Source organism: Lycium ferocissimum, chromosome 12 (assembly GCF_029784015.1).
Source record: "Lycium ferocissimum isolate CSIRO_LF1 chromosome 12, AGI_CSIRO_Lferr_CH_V1, whole genome shotgun sequence".
In the NCBI taxonomy this organism is placed as follows: Eukaryota; Viridiplantae; Streptophyta; class Magnoliopsida; order Solanales; family Solanaceae; genus Lycium; species Lycium ferocissimum.
Genome location: NC_081353.1, coordinates 49,819,426 through 49,840,997, shown reverse-complemented (window position 1 = coordinate 49,840,997; position 21,572 = coordinate 49,819,426). Strand labels below are relative to the sequence as shown.

Genomic DNA, 21,572 nt, shown 5'->3' with positions numbered 1-21,572 from the left:
ATAAAGTTGAGTTATCAACCTCAAACTTCATTTTATATATGTATGAACTAAAAGAGAGAAATTGTCCGTCCAAAGTAACCTGAAGAATTTTCTTTTTGTCTTCTTCTTCTTCTTCAAATTTGTCCAATAACAGTGGATAGTTCATCACTTCTTGGATTTATTGGATCTTGTTAAAGTTGTTGACACTATCAAATGATTTTGCTTTGCCTGTCGCATCCGTAGGTGCCTCGGAACAAATTCCTCAGTCACCTTACCATCACAACTATGCTGCCTTCCATATGTCTTCTTTTTACTTTTGTTGCTTCCACTTCTTTGTTGCTTAGGTGAGAGATTCCCATCCTTGGCCACCTTATCAAAGCATATGTCCAGCATATCATCTTCATCATCCGCATCGAACATGTCACCACCCAAGTCAATATCATTTGTGGTAGTTGGACTAAGTCCTGAAACAACAGCTCCTGACTCATAGCTCTTTGTCAATACTCCCATATCCTTTGTGGTATTGACCAAGCTCTTCTTAGAGTTACCAATTGCATTCGTTGTATCCATATCATGAGAAACAAGAGCATGCAGAATATCTCTATTAGCCAAGCTTACTTTTGTAGCGCTTAAATTAGAAGAAGTACCTGTTACTGCCATAGATGAATTTGCCTTACTTGAAGGCCCAAATGCGGGTGCTTGAGGACTTAACTTACTCCTAGGAGGTGAAGTAACATGCTCCTCTTCCTCAACTAAATCTGGCCATCTAGGAGCATTCATTTCCTGTTATTTTTATGTAGAATTAAAGAACTCAATCCCTCGATTATCAATATTTTTCTCCATACAATGTTCCAGCTGATTTTTTTCCAGTAGCAGATAATGGTTCAAAAACATTTGGAGTTGGTAGAATTAAATTAGGATCGACGCACAACTGAACATTCCTAGTTGCACGCTTTTCCCGACTTGGAGAATTCCTTCGACTGGCTGAGGAACCAATACGACTTCGAACTAATTTTTTGTGTGCAATTATGGTCCAATTTCCAATTGCATTTTCTTCATTGCTGGAATTTTCAGCTTGCAAATCAGTAGATGTCTCGGTTGTTAGACGCCCTTGTTCATCGGTGCCCCGTCCAGCAAAATTGCCCTTACGCTGCGCAGAATTTTCAACAGCTTTAGCGATTAGTTTCTGCCCCGAATCAGCAAGCGGCGCATCAACCACAACTCTGGGTATTGCCCCAATTTTATCAATGTTACTAGCTCTTAATTGCTGCCCAGAATCATCAGTAGCAGCACTTTTAATAGTCACAACTTTGCTTGACTTTGCAAATTCTGTTCCACTTATTTTCTGCCCAGAATTTTTGAGTTCCGACACCACAAACAAAGCTTGATCAAGAGCAGAAGCAGCAATTGCTTCATGCCCGTGTTTATCACAAATTTGTCCAGTTTTTTCAACATGATCAACTAAAACCAATGCTTGTTGATCACTCATAGTAGCTGCTTGATTTAATTCCACATCTTGCGAATATTTATGGACACCGGTAGCATCACCACTCTTCCCAGCCACAAGAAATGGATTGACTTGCATCAGGTTGAGGAACTAAGACTAATGCTTGATTCCCTGAAGCAACTTCCGCTTCAACAGCTTTGCCTTTATCCATATGCTGCCCAAAATTTTCATCAGATTGGACGGCCAAATCACGTAACTCAACAACCTGATTTTTATCATCACTCTTCCCATCCACAGTGGATTTAATTTCAGCTCGCTTCGCATCTAGCAACTCCCTCACATTACCTTGATATTTTTTGATAATAGTGCCCTTTTTCACGGCGTCTTCTCGGTTTTTTTTGCTGCATTCTTTACCAATAATAGTCGACAATCACTTTCGTCATGACCTTGGTGCTTACAGAATGTACAATAAGATGGTAGATTATCATACACGAACTTCTGAAAGTGCTCCACAAATTTTCCAGATTTTTCATCGATATATTGAAGTGCCATTCGTTGCTGTAAATTCGCCAATAAATCAAGTTTGACTTTAACTCTAGCTGTGCTAGGTCTTGACTTCTCTTGGGTGGCTTTATCAATAGCAATGGGTTTACTTGCTGCCGAGGCAATTGACAGTAACGATTGTTTTGCGAATAACTCCGGAGGCAAATTAGGAAGAGAATCCAAACAAACGCCTTTGACGTCTCTTCTTTAGGATTGAAACCAATAGTCCATGTAAACACTCTAAATTGGTGTTGGTGTTGTATACCCTTGTATAACTGGTAGTTAACCTATTTAGATGCAGCTAATACATAATCATCATACCTATCAAATCTAACCAAGATAGCGCGAGCCATCCGATAAGGCATCGACCTTGAGTTCCCAGTTGTGTAGGCAGTAGCTTTCTCAACGCCTGCATATCAATGGAATCCTGCGAAAACTTTAGTATCAACGCTTGGTGCAGGCCCTCTTCCATAGCAGATTGATTTATCTCTTTCAACGTGAATGTAATTGTAGGTTCTCCATGAATAATTGCTATCTACTTTAGCACTGTTTTTGACAAATTTGTGTTGCTTGGTTTGAATTTAGGTGTGTAGCATAGGATGCTTGAGGATTAGGGTTTAAGTTTGGGTCTCCCACAGCCATAGGCTGGGGAGAGAGAGCAGCAGTCATGGCTGCCTTCAAGTCGACATAGGAGCAGCAGAGAGAGAAGAGAGCGTGCGTAGGTTTATTTATTTATTTATTTTGACAAAATTATAATTGATCCTTTTCTGGCAATCGATCTGGAAGTACCGCATCTTCTTTTGGCAATTGTTCGGGTGGCACCATGCCTATTTTTTGGTGATCGTTCTGCTGATTCAATGCCTAATTTGTTTGACTGTCTGGCAGCGACACACCTCTTTTCAACCATTTTGCTGGCACCAACAAATCTGACAAGACTCTGCCTAAGTTTTCAGACGGTATTTAGCTTTTTATGTTCTCAAAATACGCAACGCAAGTTTGTTCCCCTCATCAAGTATGAGGAATGTGTTAGAACGATCGAATCCTATAAAGTGCTAATTCAAAGTTTGTTCAACACCTGCTAAGTATAAGATGTGGATAGTATCTCACACCTATAAATAAGTGTCGTTTGTATTCTTCTATTATCACCAAAACTTCAACATCTTATTCTTTCTTTAATATCTTCAATCTTTTAAAGGAGAATGCTCTATCTAATTGTTCTGCTAGGAAAAGTATTTCCTGCCATTGCCAACTTTGTACCAATTATTTCAACAAAACTATGCATCAGTACTGTAATTTGCCTCCAAATTCCTGCCCGATGAGTCCTTGTCACCAACTTTATACACCATTCTCCTCCTACCATATTTCTCTTTGATTACTCTCCTCAATAATGCTTCCTCTTTGGAGTTAAACCTTTCATAACAATATCTTACAAGCAAGGTCTTATTTAGCAATCTCACATTTCTCATTCCCATTCAGTCCCTTCACTTTGGTGGTTGCAACAGTGCTCCATCTTACCAAGTGATAAGCTTTCTTTTCCTTGCTGTCCTACCATAGAAAACCTCTCCCAAGTTTATCCAACTTCCTCTCCTCCTTAACTGACATAGGAAATAATGACATCACATTTGTTAGTAGTGAGTCTAGCACATTGCTATAAGCATCAGCCGCCTTGCCCCCTCCAAAAGATAGATTTTTCACCATTCCCTGCCATAAACTGTCTTCTATATTTTTTATGTTTGTTTCTGTTACACTCGCCATTTTGATCTATTTAGCATAATGGTAAATTGACGTTGAAACATTGTCAACGTAATATATGAACATTTCACCCACCTGCTAGCAAGGTGCGGGTCACGCTGGAGGATTTTTGAGACTGTGAAGGGTGAGGATTTAGCAACACAATAAAAATTGCCATCTCTAGTTCCTACTATCTGACACCAGTTAATCTTGACTCAACAAAAACATCTAGGAGGTGAGGATTTAGCAACACAATAAAAATTGCCATCTCTAGTTCCAAAAATCTGACACCAGTTAATCTTGACTCAACAAAAACATCTAGGAGATACCAAATAATTCAAGGTGGTCCATTAGATAAATACCAATAAATCGGCACAAACTTCTAAGACATCATTTAAGGACTATCTGGCTATCTAAATAAATGGTTGAAAAATTCTTCTTATAATGTAAAGTTCAAAAGTTGTCTGATGGAGGGTCTCGGCAAAAAATACAGTGTGATAGCACACCATTAAATTCTTGGAATAGCATGTCTACACAGTAGTGGGACATTATCCAGAAAGGCATGCCAGTAGAAACTTAAACTGTAAAAATTACCGGTGCATGACGAATACCAGAAGATACACGATCCCTGAAGGACAAAATATCTAGGAAGCCAATCATCAACATCAGTGTCATCAACTGGAAGAGGTTCTCCAGGTAAAGTTGCCCATCTCTATCGGGAAAAAAAGAAACAGAATAAATTGTGGAACAAAATATGTAAATCCAGTGAAGTATTGTCTGAAATCCAAACAATGTTAAGATGATGACAGCTGCTGCTCTTTTAATACCATTCTCATGTCCAAGTACCCTGAAAGTCGTGCAGCCCGTACTACTTCATCAATGTGTTCTAATCTGTGAAGAGAATCAAAAAAAGAATAATGAAGATCGAATAAACAATTCTCTTTTGACAGATCAATCACCTTTTAGGATAGAAAATGTTATTTTCCAGAGCAATTGCAACTTTGAAAGTACAAGCCAACAATAGCTAGTAGAATTACTCTTATTGAAGGCTCTTTCCTGCCTGTAACATTAGTTAGTTGTGATGTTGTGTAAGACTAGTTGGTGATTTTTGAACAGTACTTCACATTTGTCATGAAAGAAGATCTCTCTTTTTCCTTCGAATTGGGACTTGGACTCCACTCTTAACTGTTTATTTAATGTTTTGTTCATTATAGGTGATAATAGCATAACGATATCAAGAACACAGATATTTACTCAAGATAGTCTTCCAATTAGGGAGTTCAGAGACGGTTAGAATAGTCATTACATAGATAAATCAGGTCTTCCTATTTTCTGGGAAAGCAAGTCATACAATATAATATTGTCTACTGGTGAAATTTGATATGGATTTCCCTATGCCTAGAAATGTAATAGTGCTTAAAGCAGATAGTCATGTTTTCAATTACAACTTGTGTTTTCTTGTTTTAGAATCAGGGACCCATCTCCAACTCCTACTTCTGTTTTTGTTTTTTGTTTAATCCACTCAATTGCTCTTGCAAGGTCTTTGCAACCAGATTGGATGCAGCAGCTACAACTGATTCCTCTTTTTGAAATGTTTCATAATTGGATATTCTGAACCCATCTAGGAGTTGGCGATACATTACGCAGCTTTGCCATCAGATACTCACCATTGCTCTACCTTGAGCCAATTGTTTGTTCGAAAGGGAAGTGAAACTGCAGCAATAATCCGTGTTTATAACCCAATGCAACTTAGGAAAATTAAATAAAATAAAAGTTGGTGCAACTAATTTTGGCCCTACTCTATTTTTTTCGATAACCGAGAAATCCGTTGTTTCTAGCTTCAAAACTCAGTGGATAATAGGGCCATCCCTCTAACCTTCTCCACTTAAACACCCCACTTGCTTCAACAGTAGAATTCGAACTCATGACATGAACTTTGAAATGAGCTTCTCTTCAAAGTTATATTTTAAAGGGAAACAACCCAACACACGGTTATATTTTAAGGTAAAACAGAATGAGTAAGGAATAAGTGAGCACACAATGGACGTATCAAATCTTACTGAGCTTTGAAATGAGCTTCTCTTTCTTCCAAAGCAGCGATTTCTGACCGAAGAGATTCTACTTCTGCAGCAGTTAACACTACCTGCAAGGCATCATAATATCTGTAATCTCTCTCTTCCCCAGCCCAAAGACGATGATACCCTTCGGAACAATTTAAGTAGGAAATAACAAGCTTGACAGTTAGAGGATAGCCGTAAACAATATGTACCTTTTCTTGACCATCTGTGCCAGACATCCAAGGTAGCTTGCTGGGGCTAAACAACTTCAACATCGAAGCAGCACCTTTCAATTTTCTTCTAGTCCACGATCTACTAATGGATCTATTCTAATACGGGAGAAGCAAATAAAATAAATAAGAAAAAGGTGAATTCCTTTACAAATATGTAACTGTTCTTCACCTCAAAATGTCTTTTAGAAGATATACCTTAAAGAATCATTACTTCCTATATATTTAGATGAAGCTGGGGTCTGCATGGAGTCTTCACCAGAAGTTGAAGCTTGAAAATGATCTTCAAACACCTCTATTCCTCGAGGACCGTCACCCATGATATTTATGTTTGGCAGCAAACCTAGAACTAGAATTAGCATTTCCAGAATTACAAAGTATAATTAGAATTAGCATTAGAATTAAGTTAATTAGCATTAGAATTAAGTTAAACCAGAATTACAAAGTATAATTAGCATTTCCAACTCACAAAAAGAATACTCCCTCCGTCCCATTTTATTCGAAGGCGTTTGACTTGGCACAAAGATTAAGAAATGAAGGAAGACTTTTGAAACTTGTGGTCTAAAACAAACCACGTAAATTTGTGTGGCTAGAAACCATCTCATTAAGGGTAGAAAGGGAGATTTGAAGTTGAATTGTTGCTAAATATAGAAAGATGTCATTCTTTTTGGGACAGACTAAAAAGGAAAGAGTGCCATATAAATTGGGACAGAGGGAGTACTATTTATGATTATTGCCACCTGTAAAGGTTTAGAAGAATGACAGTTATAACACAATGAGATCACTTTTTATGGACTTTAAAACTCAAATATAAAATGTGTGACTCCTCAAGTAACTTAACCAATCTTTTAGAAGGCAAGAAGGGGCATATTATCTAGCACAGGCAAGGCATACTACTGTTTTTTGATAAGCTTACTGTTCGAGATAGGATAACTTATTCGTTAATAGGGCATGAAGAGGAGGAAGATTCTCTTAGTCTTTCCCAAACAATGTCTGACAAAATAGTAGGAAGATTGCTTTTGAATTTGATGGGCAGCCCAGTGCACAAAGCATCCCAGAATAGCAGGGTCCGGGAAAGGGTCGCATCCCAAGGGGTGTGATGTAGACAGCCTACCCTAGTGCAAGCACTAGTGGCTGCTTCCACGGCTCGAACCCGTGACCTACAGGTCACACCGAGCTAACTTTACCGTTGCTCCAAGGCTCCCCTTCTGATTTTGAATTTGATACGCACAACATGTCTTGGATATTATGGTACACAAGCACTTCATCAACTCCCAAAGGCGGAATCTCAATATATGTTGGTAGTCAAGACATTAATAAGAGATGATCAAACAATGATTTCTAACCTCAAAGACGGAGGAAAATTATGGAAAAAGTGGAACGTTTATTAAAATTTTAAAGATGGATTCAGAAAATGGAACCAGACCAGAGATGGATAGCGATAAAGTTTAAAAAGCCGTACTCATGCCTAGTCATGCCATTTGGCCTCAATATTGCCCCCAAACATTTTTGTGCACTTTATGACTTGGGTACTTCTGCTTTTTACTATAACATGCATTTTCGCACTATATGATGAGTTTTAATCATATCGGGCCCAAAAGGAGGAAGAAGTGAAAATTATATGGTTTCAAAGATGTCATGTCATTGGCAGTGTATTGAGATTTATGGCTCAAATCACTGCAGGATTTGCCTTATTTTCCTTCTTGCCGCTTTCTTCCCTTTTGCAAACCCTTTTCCATATGGTTTCAAATTTATTATGTGTTACCATAGCTTCCGATATTCTATCCCTCCCACCAGGCTACCATGACGAGATTTGTGCAACATCAAGATTTTCAACATCATTTTGAGGAAATTATGTATGACAAGTTGATAAATACCTATTTTGACATCACGTTCCACATTAAATAAGACTGTTGTCCATATAGGGAAAGGGTATGTTATCATCTTGAAAACACTTAAACCGAGATCACTTATTTTCCTCATAGACAAAGCCCCCTCTAGAATGGAATACAGGAATAAACCTCAACCTCTTTATTCAAAACCAGAACTCCAAGATTACAAGGAGTGGCACCTAAAATCGAGAGTCCCATTTTAGTAACCAAAAGCAGCCTGAATCAATGACTAGTATCTACTATTACTACATAATGATACTCCCTCTGTCCCAATTTATGTGGCACACTTTCTTTTTTAGTCTGTCCCAAAAAAAAAAAGCCACCTTTCTATAATTAGAAACAACTTAACTTTAAAATTCCCCTTTTACCCTTAATGAGATGATTTATAGCCATTAGCCACACAAAATATCTATGTTTTGTTTTAGACCACAAATTTCAAAAGTTTTCCTTTCTTACTTAAACTTTGTGCCAAGTGAATTCGTGCCCCATAAATTGGGACGCAGGGAGTAGTATACAAAACCAATAAGTGCGACGCACTCGACATGTTCTATCCTCCTTTTAAAAAAAAAAAGTCACTGGGCTTTTTATCATCTAGGGCTTATTTTATTAATAATTAAAGAAACAACAAAACAGTGATAGTCTGAAACAAAAAACCAACACGTTCTATCCTCAACCTCCATCTGTCGCAAGTAATTTCAATTCGCTTGTCCTATTCACTAGTACACCGCGCATTATAACAAGCAGCCATTACTAGAATTGGGGGTAACAGCCCCATCAAAAGTCAAAAATAAACATGCACCCAAAGGTATGGTCTAGTTGGTCAATGAAGTGGGTACTAAATCATGAAGTCTCGGATTCAAATCCCAGTAGACGCAAAACTACTACTAGGTATTTTCTTCTTATTTGTCCGAACCTCGGTAAACAGAGTTACCCGATACATATGCTGGTATGAGGTAGCAAGCGCACAAGCTGACCCGAACATCACAATTATAAAATATCCAAAACACACACAACCCAATAAATTCATACCAGATTTGAACAAGAAAGGGGGAAAAGAACCTTATTTTGAATGAAAATAAAAAAAAGACACAAAGTTGAAGTGACCTTGCAGATGCACGAGCTCTAACAACAAACACTTGCAAACTTCAACTAAAGCTCAAAAGTCAAGTCTTTAACTACATATTGTTAATCAACTGCATAAATAAAAGCCCAAAAGAGCTTCAAAACTCAAAATTTTAATCTTACCTATACAATAACTTTTTCTCACTACAACAAGTAAAAACACCCTAATTCATTTTTATTTTTTTTAACTGAATTTTAGAAGGAAAAGGAAGTACCTGAAACTGTTGGGTATTGATATTTGATCAGACAAAGTTATTATGCAGAGAGAAGAGAAAAGTTGTTTGTGTTCTTGAAAAGTGGTTTGACATAACATATAGGAGAAAAGCATATTATATGATTGGACAAGCTGTTGAGTTATATGATAGTTTGGTCCCACAATAAAATTATAAAGCTAAAATTAAACTAAAATAGCATTATCCTAGGAATGTTAATGCATATTACTTATTACTTTTTTCGTCCCAATTTTATGTGTCACTTTTCTTTTGTCGAAAATTTAATTTGATTATTTTTTAAGTTAAATTGAGATCAATTTAATATTTTAATAATAAAATTTGATATTTAAAAACTATAGAAAAATACCATAAGTGGTAATTCATCTTATGTTAGTATGATTAAAAAATTTAAAATATTAATCAAGCTTTACATAATTTGGATCTCGAAATAAAAATATATGACATAAATTGAGAAGGAAGGAATATAATATTATAATAGCTTGGGAAGTAGTTTTTTAAATTATATTAAACTTTTATATATATCCCATAGCACCTCTTTCCTTTGACAAATCTCGGACAATGTTTCCAAGTCAGGTCTCGGTTCGACTGTACGTTGTCATTCCCACGTCCTCCATCCTAATTTAAGTATCTTATTTTTTTTTTAATTTATTCCAAAAAGAATACTTTTTTCTATATTTAGTAAGTTAATAATTTAAACATCTTACATGACAAGTTTATAACCATAAGATTCAAAAGGCATTTTAGTCCATTATACACATATTTAATTTAGGACCACAAAATTCAAAAGTCTTTATTTATTATTCGTGTCTAGTCAAACTAAGACATTTAAATTAGACAGAGGGAGTACTTTTTTTTTCCTTTTTTTTTTTTAATCAAAATGTTTTCAGTCTACAAGGCATGACTTATACCGACCCAACCATTTGACCTTGCGGCCCAACCACTAATAGATCTAGGATATTCTCTGAGGGGGTTCGAAAAATAAAAAGGTGGTGTCCGAGGCTTGAACTTGGAACCTCAAGGTGAATTTGAACCCCCTAAACCACTGAACATTCCCCTGCTCTTGTTTTCAGGGTGTTCAAAATCTATATATGTACATAAAACATATAAAATACCTTATATATACAGTGTAATTTTTACGAACACCCTCAATGGGCTGTACATCCACCCCTGGGCCCAACTCCCATGTGAGCATGAGTCCTATTCCTTTCTTGCTCTTTAGAGCCCGTTTGGATTGGCTTATAAGTCGTTTATGTTCGTTTTCAACTTTTTCGAGTGTTTGTACGACCGAATTTTGTCGTTTTGCTTAAAATAAGGACTCAAAAAAAATAATTCGCCCATTTGACTTAGCTTATCTAAAGAAATTATTTAGCGAACATGAAATTTTAGAACATAAGCGAAAATAAGTTGACTACCCCAACTTATTTTTTTTTATTTATAAAATACTATATGCGCATAAGCCCATCCAAACAGGCTCTTACTAGCCCTCTAAAGAGACAACTGTTAATAAGTGGAAAATAAAGCTCTTTACATTTCACGAAGGGCACTCCCTTTTGAGATATATCCCTTTGCTTTTTCCAACAACTTCTTCCTAGCAGTATGGTAAAGTTAATTACTCCATCCCACAATTATTACAGCATATGACTTAAGGGGCATTAGCAACAATTGTCATCATCATTATTCCATAGTACACATACATCCCTTTGATTAGAGACAATGTTTTTTGTCAAAATCTTTATCAGACAAGAAACCAGATATCAGACTTGTTAGCCTTTGAGCACCCGGGCCGGGTCGCAACGAATAGTCCGAAATAGTTGCATTTGCATCCCCAAACCAACTACCAGGAATAAAACCATCTGCTTTACGCCCCAAGAGTTCCAAATCAATCTTGTCGAGCACCGGTTCGTTCTTCCCGAATTTTCTAGCGAACGGCGCATTGCTGTCGACCATTTCCTTATAATCATCCACCGTGAGATAGTGCGGGTGTTGCTTAGGAGGATTGTCCCATGCAATAAAATGAAGGTCGTGGTTGATTGTAGTATTTATAAATTCCTGGACATTGCATATGACAGTGTGGAAGTATCCTTCGGGTGTAGAGAGGAAGTTAGTATAGTACATTAAGAGAGTCCTTGGGAGGCTGTCCCACCCAGACAATATGTACTCCATAAAGGGCCGAGAGAGCATCATCCATGCAGATCCTGCACAGACGGATTAGAATTTTGAGTTTATCAGTTCTAGATTTTAAAAAAGGCAACTTATTGAATTCTGGATAAAATAATTATAGTACTTTTTAACTTAAATATACGGGTGAGCCAATGTCACTGAATTCGTAAATAGAATGCTAGCTCCACTTGTGCAATTTCAAATGATATCAACTTTCGTTTCTGTTAATTACGCTTAGTTGAGTCTGTGAGATTTTAAAGTAGAGAATCAAAACAATAAACAAAAACAAAAAGGAGAGAAATTAAGAAGAAGAAATTTGTGTTTGGTATGACATAAGCTAAGTCATTTTAATTTCCTCCAAAAATGTTACTACGAAGAACTTTTTTTTAAAAATATTTTCCGTTGTTTAGTGTTGAAATCCCCTCGAGTCCTTCAGGTCCTATCCAAAACCGTCCTAACAAGTCTAAAAAGTTTATATGAACGCATATATATGCTCAAAATTCAATTTTGGTTCACAAATACTAAAAGTTGAGGACCGAATTGTTACACTTTAGTCAAGTGAAACTAAGTATAATTAAAAGCTTATATTGGTGAAATAAAGCTTGTCAGAATATATATTTTTTTTAATCAAACGCCAGAATGTACACAAGTTTAATAATTGTCACCTGTGAATAATTTAAATGCTGTTGGCAAACTCCTTTGGGGTTCAACAAAGAAGACATCTGATTTGTTCAAGCTGTACAGCCCCGGATCAATTATCACAGGCTTGGCTCTATATTCCCTACATTAACCACAAATAGACATTTGATTAATTCCAATTAGTACTAATTATTAATTAACAATAGGTTGATTAAATGGCAAGTTCATTATCCACATACTCTTTCCAATCGAGATCACTTGTATGTTCAAGAAAGTTAAGATATCTTGGAATAGTCCTTAAACTGTGAAGCAAATCTGTTAATACAACATTAAATTAATTAGCAAAGTCATCCGATTTAGATCATAAGCAACAATTGCAAGTAACGTTTTGATTGATGAATCTCAAGTGAACAGACCAAAGGTAAATCTAATTTTCTTTTTCTCAGGAAGCACTAAGGCTAAGTTATGAAAATTTCACTGAACGTATTAGTAAAAAAGATCAGCCCAAAAGTAGAACTAAGATAAGAAACATGGTGACAGGAAACGGTGTTAATAATAAAGACGGAATACCTTTAAAAAATTCTAAATTTGGCACGTTTTATTCGGTGCACACTTAAATTTGTGTTAATTTTTTTTTTTTAAATTACCCATAGACTCGACTATTTGTTACTTATCATTAATTTACCCCTGGACGATGATGTGGCAAAAAAAAAGTGGATACACTCTCACTTAGGCACGTGGGTATAAAGAAAAACTGAAAAATAGAAAATCCACTTTTAAGTGGGGTGTTTTTCAATTGTTAATCGCCATATACTCATGCACAACAGTTATTTGTTCCAATTATGCGTTTCTTCTTGTTTCTTCTTAATATATCAATATCATATACATTTTATCCCGACTATGTATTTTTTTTTTCCTTTAGATGTTGGTCAATTTATTTCCCTGTATTTTATTTCTTTTTCAGACAAAATATGTAAAAACAAATTGCTTCGAACTCCATTTTTTTTGCCAAATAAAATTCTATTCATCCAAAATAATGGAGTTCCAACAATGTATTTCTTTCTATTTCTTCTTTAGATGCAATGATTATATATTTCAACTATAGTCAGATCTTTCTATAACAACCATCCTAGATGTCAATATTTTACTATAGTGGCCAAATTGTTTTTTGGAACCGATTTTGATGTTATGCTATATTATATGTTCTCTAAATAGCAGTTCGCTATAGCAATAAAAAAATATATGAACCAACGATGTCATTATATAGAAATTTGACTTTATGTACTTTTTCTTTTTCAGACTAAGTTTATAAAGGAATAATTTGGACCACTCAAAAGAAATAGCCAACAAATGTATAAGTTTTGTATATTAAGTTTATATATATATTATACATATTGTATACACAAAATATACATATATTATACAAAATCAGTGTTATAAGTTTTGTATATTTTATTGAGCGTTGTAATTGATTTCGACCGGCGGGCAAAAATGAAAACGACGCATTTATAAATGAGAAAAAAAGAGTCGGGAGCGGGGGCATACCGTCTTGAGTAACTAAAGGATAATCAGAAGCACTCAAATTGATAAACCAATCCCATTCACCACCTTCCTTCACCAATATGGCAGCAGCATGAAGTGTATTGCTTACCTAATAGGGATGTAAAATTAGTCATGAAAATATAATCCATTCAAGATCCCTTCATTTATTAAATCAATTCATTTCAACTAATTTAAAATTGGGTAGATAAGCATTCGAAATTGTGCTGATATATAGTCCAAATTGACTCATAGAAACTTTATCAAAAGATTTTCAAAAAGATTTTTTTTTATTTGATATGTTATATATAACCATAATAAAGAAAAAAAAAATTTATGAGGTACCTAAAAAATTATTAAAAAAACAAAGAAAAACATTAAGACATAGTAAAAATTAGACAGGTTGAATTATGACCGACTTTATAGCACATATACTTACCATAGTAGGACCTCTGTAAGTGACCAAGTTGGATCTCTCAATTACTCTCACATTTCCAATTTTCACAAACAAAGGCTCGCTCTTCACAAATTTCACTAGCTCATTTCTCTCCTTGTCTGAAGTCTCCAGGTCCAAATGTAACACGTACTGATTTAACGGATGGTACAATGCTTTTAACGTCCTCTTTATGGCCTCCCCATCGCTACGTGAACCGGATATTAAGTATGCTAATCTTGGTATTGTTGTATTGGGTCGAGTAGGAGATGTGTTCAGTTTTGATTCGACGAATATTGATGAGTCTTGATCAGATTGTAGTGATGTAATGTGGTGAAATGGGTGCTTGGTAGTAGAATCAAGAATGCAGATGATTAAAAGGACAAAAATGATCATAGGTATAAACCATTTGTTGCCTTCCATCTTTGCTCTGATATAATCTCTAATGGTTTCTTTATATTCTCTATTCTAGTGTAACATTAATTGAAAAGTCTTTAACGTAGAAGTGGAAAAAGGTATGTATTGAAGGTCAACGAATCTACCAATGTTTAGACAAGATTGTTGCAAAGTAACCTTGCTTAATGATACAACATGGGGATGATAAGTGGACCTTGATTTAAAAGATATGCTGAAGGATAAAGAAATTGTCAAAAAAAATAAAAAAAAAATAAAAAAGGATACAGTTTGTTTTGTAGGATGAGTTTAATATTTGATTTATTAGACGTTGCATTAGTAGTAAGAGTTTAATACTTTAATTGTAACGGATGGTATAAAATATTCAATCCTCTTTATGCGCTCCCCGTCGCTACGGGAACCGCATATTAAGTATGCTAGTCTTGGTATTGTTGAATTGGGACGAGTAGGAGATATGTTCAGTTTTGATTCGACGAATATTGATGAATCTTGATCAGGTTGCAGTGATGTAATGTGGTGTAATGGATACTTGGTTGTAGAATTAAGTATGCAGATGATTAAAAGGACAAAAATGATCATAGGTATAAACCATTTGTTACCTTCCATCTTTGCTCTGATATAATCTCTAATGGTTTCTTTATATTCTCCATTCTTGTGTAACATTAATTGAAAAGTTTTTAACGTACACTTAGAAAAAGGTATGTATTGAAGGTCAACGAATCTATGAATGTTTAGACAAGATTGGTGCAAAGTACCCTTGCTTAATGATACAGCATGGGAATGATAAGTGGACCTTGATTTAAAAGACATGCTGAAGGATAATGAAATTGTCAAAAAATAAAAAAATAAATAAAAAGGATACAGTTTGTTTTGTTATAAGATGAGTTTAATATTTGATTTATTAGACGTTGCATTAGTAGTAAGAGTTTAATACTTTAGTTGTAACGGATGGTATAGAATATTCAGTCCTCTTTATGCCCTCCCCATCGCTACGGGAAACAGCATATTAAGTATGCTAGTCTTGGTATTGTTGAATTGGGACGAGTAGGAGATATGTTCAGTTTTGATTGGACGAATATTGATGAATCTCGATCAGGTTGCAGTGATGTAATGTGGCGTAATGGATACTTGGTTGTAGAATTAAGAATGCAGATGATTAAAAGGACAAAAATGATCATAGGTATAAACCATTTGTAACCTTCCATCTTTGCTCTGATATAATCTCTAATGGTACGTTTCTTTATATTCTCCATTCTTGTGTAACATTAATCGAAAATTCTTTAACGTAGAGGTGGGAAAAGGTATATTTGAGTGGATATAGAGTATTGAAGGTCAACGATGTTTAGGCAAGATTAGTGCAAAGTAATCTTTGCTTAATGATACAGCAAGGGAATGATAAGTGCACCTTTTTGTTTTGGTAATTAATAAAAAACTTATCACCAAAGTAAGATGATATGTACAATCTATATGGCTGAGTGTTGATAAGTGGAACTTGATTTAAAAGACATATGCTAAGGGATAATGAAAATGTCAATAGTGTCAACCAATATACTGTTGGATATTGCATTGGTCACTGCTATAGTTTTTACTAGAATTATTAGTTGTTTTGTTATAAGAAGAGTCTAATATTTGATTTAGTAGAATATTCAGGTTTTTAGTAATAGTAGTAAAAGTCTAAAGCTTTAGTTACTTTGTTTATGCCCCTATATAAAACCTCTATAATTAATGAAGTTAAGAGGCAAATTTCCATCCATGCGCCCCAACTAGTCTCTGGACGCATGTCGCCCAATAAATATGGCTATGTTGTATTAAAATGGAGTACTAGAATTAATCACTTTGCCTTGGATTGTACTATAATCTTTTGCTCTGCAGATTGGACCATTTTGCAGCTAATTTTGGGTGTTCTATTATCTTATGAAGAGGCGTCGAGTCAAATGATGAATAAGAATTAAGAGGTTGATTCTGTGTTCATGACAAAGTGTCAATGCAAGTAATTGACAAAGTACAGCTGATTACTGGTTTTCAAAGAAATAATTTCCCTCTTACTTATCTAGGCTATCCAGTTTATTATGGTAGAAGAGAAAAACTGTATTGTGCTGAATTGGTTAAAAAAGTTGAGCACCTTTATTTATTATTATTTTTTTTTTGAATCTTTTATAATAGTGTATTTCTTTTTATTCGAACTGGCATTTCATTTCATTGATAATAGAAGTATACAAGTTTTGAAGTTTGGCATACCAAACTTGTATTTGGTGCTTGAAAAGCACATAGCAAAAGTGGTAGGCCTATACAAAAAGCCAGTGTGGGACTACTGACTAACTATCTACGGAGGTTCAAAAACTAGGATGTCATCTTTTGTTCTTTTTGATCTAAAGGTGGCCAATTCCATTCTGTCAAGATTTACAAGGCCTCTAACTTGTCTAGGTAGGTTAGTAAGACAGTTGAATACATGCTTCACATCTGTTGTGTGACTTAATGAAGCAAGCTTGTCAGCAGGTTGATTTGCTTCTCTGAGGCAATGCTTGATGATAAAACCATGCAATTCAACTATCTTTTGGATTTTCTTTACTGTGGTATACATTCTCCGGGGGATGTTCCAATTATCAGTGATGGCTTTAGCAAGGAGCATAGAGTCAGTTTCTCCAATCACTTGGTTGATTCCTCTTTGGTTGCAGAGTTCTAATCCATGTAGCATAGCCATAGCTTCTATCCTGTTGCTGGTTCCTTCTCCAAGGTTTATAGTGAAAGCCATGATGTTTTTTCCTCTTGAGTCTCTTATTATTCCACCTCCGCCACACCTGCCATTCAAACAAGATCCAGCAGTGTTTAGTTTTGCAACCTGGTGAAGTGGTCTCATCCATTTGACTCTTGTAGCAGTCGTATGGCTGATGGTAACATCAAAGATCCCGCTAATGATTTCCCAAGAATTTTCCAATTTGACTCTTCCAAAGTGTCCCTGTGCAAAGTAAGGCAAGGTGTCGTTGATGTGTTTTTGGATCCGTATACAGAGGGTTTTGTTAGGTCATTTGGGTTAAATACCTTTTTCCAAAGTTCCCAGTATATGAGCGGTGGTAGCACTCTCCTAATGTAAGTAGCTACTGGATTGAGTACTCTCTTGGTCCACCACTTTTGTATCAAGTTCTTCATGTTCATGTTGTTGTGTTCAATCTCACTAGGTCTAGCAAAATGCCTCCATATAATTCTAGCATGTTCACCTGCATAAAATATATGTCCTGCATTTTCTAATGATGTAGCATTGTTAGTGTTATTACAACAGTAGCATGTAGGAGACATAGGAATACCCAATCTAGCAACTTTAGTATCAGTTGGTAACCTATTAATAATAGCTCTCCAGGTTAAGAAGGACATTTTAAAAGGAATATCGTTATGCCAAACTTTAACAAGACTAGTATTAATGTTACCCTTTTGTCTGCATAATTCCATTACGCAGGAGGCCACAACAAATTGTCCTGTCATTGTTGTTGTAGGTGCCCAAATGGGTTTGTCATGCTCTTCATTGTTCATCAATCTCATCTTGTTGATAGCAACCTTCGCTAGCATATTGGGATGGTTCTTGGACACGGTTCCGGTATCTACCATTTATAACATCTTTGCCAAAGATATTTTGAACAATGACTCCAGCCTGAAGTTTCTTGTATAAAGGCCCTAGGGGTGACCAGTTATTATACCAAAAGCTCACATCACCTTTGCCTATAATCCATTTGATCTCTTGTTCAGTCTTATCCCTAATCTCACACATATACTTCCACTAGGCAGATTGTCCTTTCTTCCATACTGACATGTTAGGATGGATGCCATGATAGTATTTATGAGCTACAAACTTAGTCCACAGAAAGTTATTGGTTCTCAGTCTCCACCATTGTTTGATGGAGAAAGGCACAGATATCACTTATTCTCCTGAAGTTAATGCCCCCTCCTCAATAGGTTGACATAGAGTTTGCCAGGCAATCCAATGGTGCTTCCCACCCTCTTCTTTCCCTGACCAGAAAAATCTAGCAAGATATTTTTCAATGTTTTCAAAAGTACCATTGGGGGGCTATAATGCTGCAAGCAGATGAGTTGGAAGAGCCAATAGAACATGTTTAATGAGCACAACTCTCCCTCTAGTAGATTGCAATTTATTATGCCAACCTTTGATTCTGTTAATGATGTTGCAGACTAAGTCATTAAAATGACTTATCTTTTTTCTTCCACTTATCAATGGGCATCCCAAGTATTTAATCGGGAACTCCTAGTGATTTATGCCAGTGATGAGCTTAAGCTTAGCTATGAAGCTTTATTTAGCATTATTGGCTACAGCAAAACAACTTTTGTTCTTGTTTAGTAACTGTCTAGATGTTTTCTCATAGGTGTGGAGTGTTTTTAAGAACATCTCTAGTGGACCTTTACTCCCATTACAAAATAAGATGGTATCGTTAGCAAAGGAGAGATGGTTCACCCGAGGACCATCTCGGTTCATATAAAAACCTTTGTATCCCCTCTTGTTAGGAAGATCATTCAACAATTGAGAGAGTAATTCAGAGGTAATCACAAAAAGGGATGGGGATAGTGGATCACCTTGTCTAAGCCCCTTACTGTTAAAGTACCCCTACCTACCTCAATTCACAATAATAGAGTACCAGTTATTAGAAATGTACCTGAAGATTAACTCAATCTAAATCTCACAAAAACCCATTTTCCTCAACACCATGCATAAATATGTCCAGGAAACTCTATCATAAGCTTTGGCCATGTCTAGTTTAATTGCAACATTACCACCCCGATTTGGTTTTTTGATGTCATTGATAATTTCCTAGGCAAGAAGGATATTCTCAAAGATTGACCTTCCTTTATTAAAGCCAGACTGATTATTGGAGATGAGTTTGGGGAGTATGAGGCTGAGTCTTGTATTAAGGAATTTTGAAATAATTTTATTGGACACATTACACAAGCTGATAGGTCTAAGATCTGTAAATTATTGGGGGGATCCGATTTTTGGTATCATCACCAGGCATGTATGGGTGAAATACTTTGTAAGTTCAGCTCCTCCAAAAAAGCTCGAACAACATTAAGAACATCATTTTGAATGACACTCCAAGCACTCCGGTAGAAACCTCCACTATATCCATCAGGCCCTGGTGCGCTATCAGGATCAATAGAGAAAATGACATCTTTGACTTCTTCTATGGAGGGGTTAGCTATAAGCATCTCATTGTCTTGATCAGTGACCTTTATCCTCAACTGGCTGGTGGTATCCAGATCCTGCCTTTGGTAATTTGAGGAGAAGGTTTTCTGGAAATATTCTATAGCAACTTCTGATATGGCTTCCTTCCCCTCTATCCATTGATTGTTTTCATCCATGATTTTGTGATAGTGAGCCTTTTCCTTCTGTTTTTAAGGATACCATGGAAAAATGCAGTGTTGGCATCCCCTTCTTCCAGCCATTTGATCCTGTTTTTTTGTCTCAAAATGGCTTCTTGAGTTTTTAGTAATCTTGTATATTCTGCTTTAGTTCTGGATAGAGACATTCTATTCTCTCCACTATTATCACTAATGCATCTTGCTTCCATTTGTATGATTTGCTGATCTAGTCTCTTGGGCTCTTCATATATGTCTCCAAAGGCAATTCTTGACCAGACTCTCAGAGCTTTGCTAGTCGTTTTGAGTTTCTGTTGCAGAATGAACAACGGATTGCCATTGACTTCTTTTTCCCAGTTAGCTTGTACTACATACAAAAAATCTTTGTGAGTAGTCCACATATTCAGGAATTTGAAAAATTTAACATTACTATTAGGTTCATTAGTAAGTTTAATGAGTAAAGGGGCATGATCTGAGCATGTCCTTTGATAGATGGGTAACACTAGTGCTTCCATATGCATCAAACCATTTAGAGTTATAGAGTGATCTATCTAGTCTTTTCCAGATAGTATCTAGTGGATCCCTATGATCACTCCAAGTGTAAGCTGCTCCAGAGAAACTTGCATCCTATAAACCACAGTCATCAATACAGGATATAAAATCTAGATTATTATTGAGGTTGAATGGTCTTCCTCCTAGCTTTTCATCTGCACTTGTGATAGAATTGAATTCTCCAACAATACCCCATGCTTCTTGCATCACAGTTGCAGTATTTCTAAGGTCATCCCAAAGCTCAATCCTTTCTTGTTCAGTGCATTTAGCATGGACAATGGTTAGATAAAAAGCACATGGCATGTTTTGTTTGGTGATTTTGCAAAGAACTTGTTGTTCTTTATCTTGAGTAATAGTTACATCCACTTGGTCAGAACAAAGGATCCAAATCTTGTTGTTGCAGTTCTTGAAGCAGTGATTGTACCCTAGCCTTCTCCTGAACTCATCAATTTTTCAGGTCCAACCATAGGTTCCTGTAAGATGATCATTGGTAAGTTATATTATTTTTTTTTAGCATAGTGAGTCTTTCAAGTGATCCTATGGATCCGATACCCCTAATATTCCAAGATATTGTACTAAACATCAGAAACATTGGGTTTAAAATCCTTTGGGAGTTCTTGATCTGTGTTGTTTTCCCACTGGATATAGGAAGTACTAGTTACACTAGTAATGTCCTGTTTGCTTCTTGGTAGAAGTTTGTTGATGGGTTCTGTTGTTTGTTCGGCTTGTTGAGGTTTGTCTGTTTCCTCAAAGTCTACAGTTTTGTCATAGCCCCTAGCTAGCTCATCATCCGATTTGATGCCCTCAATGTCAACATTTGACATTTCTAGGTCTTCGCTCCATATTGTCACCCCAATTCCTTCACTATCTCCCGGATCCATTTGTTGATTATTGACACTGCATGTGCCAATGTTGTTGCATAAGAACTTCTCCTTTGCCTTTTTCCCTGCTATTTTGCTTGCAAGGTCGGGGTCTAGTCCAAAGTTGGATTTTATAATAGTAGTTGTCTCTTTTTTTATTTTATTTTTATTTTATTCTTCCATTACATTCAACTTGCTCATTAGTCAGAATCATATCTTGAGGGATATCCACCTTTGCTGTAAACTTCCTTCTCCTATTACTTTTCCTGATGGTGTTGTTTTCTAACTGTAGTTGTGATTCAGCCTCTTTGTGTTGATCTTCCTATATGTTGGGTATTTTTGCTGACCACCCTCTTCTGCTATTCTTTGGTGCAGTTTTTTCC

The 21,572-nt window shown here is 36.0% G+C and overlaps 2 protein-coding genes across 4 annotated transcripts; both read right to left on the bottom strand.

The window, feature by feature from the left end:
• Window positions 1-4,206: 4,206 nt before the first annotated feature.
• LOC132039895 (uncharacterized) lies at window positions 4,207-9,336 on the bottom strand. 3 transcript variants are annotated; one of them, XM_059430447.1, is made up of 6 exons: window positions 9,217-9,336; window positions 6,186-6,336; window positions 5,970-6,081; window positions 5,761-5,843; window positions 4,528-4,591; window positions 4,207-4,412 (listed from the first exon to the last, which is right to left on the bottom strand). In XM_059430447.1, the coding sequence occupies exons 2-6, from the start codon at window positions 6,305-6,307 to the stop codon at window positions 4,209-4,211; spliced, it is 585 nt and encodes a 194-aa protein (XP_059286430.1). In that variant the 5' UTR covers window positions 6,308-6,336; window positions 9,217-9,336; the 3' UTR covers window positions 4,207-4,208. The 3 variants fall into 3 exon arrangements, with proteins under 3 accessions (XP_059286430.1, XP_059286431.1, XP_059286429.1); XM_059430448.1 differs by having other exon boundaries at window positions 6,186-6,330; window positions 9,217-9,304; XM_059430446.1 differs by lacking the exon at window positions 9,217-9,336 and adding an exon at window positions 8,811-9,054.
• Window positions 9,337-10,775: 1,439 nt separating this feature from the next.
• Window positions 10,776-14,752, bottom strand: LOC132040420 (beta-glucuronosyltransferase GlcAT14B-like). The gene is made up of 5 exons (XM_059431061.1): window positions 14,012-14,752; window positions 13,579-13,684; window positions 12,273-12,348; window positions 12,060-12,175; window positions 10,776-11,429 (listed from the first exon to the last, which is right to left on the bottom strand). The coding sequence occupies exons 1-5, from the start codon at window positions 14,426-14,428 to the stop codon at window positions 10,939-10,941; spliced, it is 1,206 nt and encodes a 401-aa protein (XP_059287044.1). The 5' UTR covers window positions 14,429-14,752; the 3' UTR covers window positions 10,776-10,938.
• Between the last annotated feature and the right edge of the window lie 6,820 nt (window positions 14,753-21,572).

Coding starts and splice junctions, on each gene's coding strand:
- LOC132039895 (XM_059430447.1), bottom strand. CDS start 6,307: ATGGGTGACGGTCCTCGAGGAATAGAGGTGTTTGAAGATCATTTTCAA. Junction 6,082..6,185: donor GGAAGTAATGATTCTTTAAG/GTATATCTTCTA, acceptor GTATTAGAATAG/ATCCATTAGTAGATCGTGGA. Junction 4,413..4,527: donor GGTACTTGGACATGAGAATG/GTATTAAAAGAG, acceptor TTTTCCCGATAG/AGATGGGCAACTTTACCTGG.
- LOC132040420 (XM_059431061.1), bottom strand. CDS start 14,428: ATGGAAGGCAACAAATGGTTTATACCTATGATCATTTTTGTCCTTTTA. Junction 12,349..13,578: donor TCCTTTAGTTACTCAAGACG/GTATGCCCCCGC, acceptor TTGTATTAACAG/ATTTGCTTCACAGTTTAAGG. Junction 12,176..12,272: donor AGTGATCTCGATTGGAAAGA/GTATGTGGATAA, acceptor TGGTTAATGTAG/GGAATATAGAGCCAAGCCTG.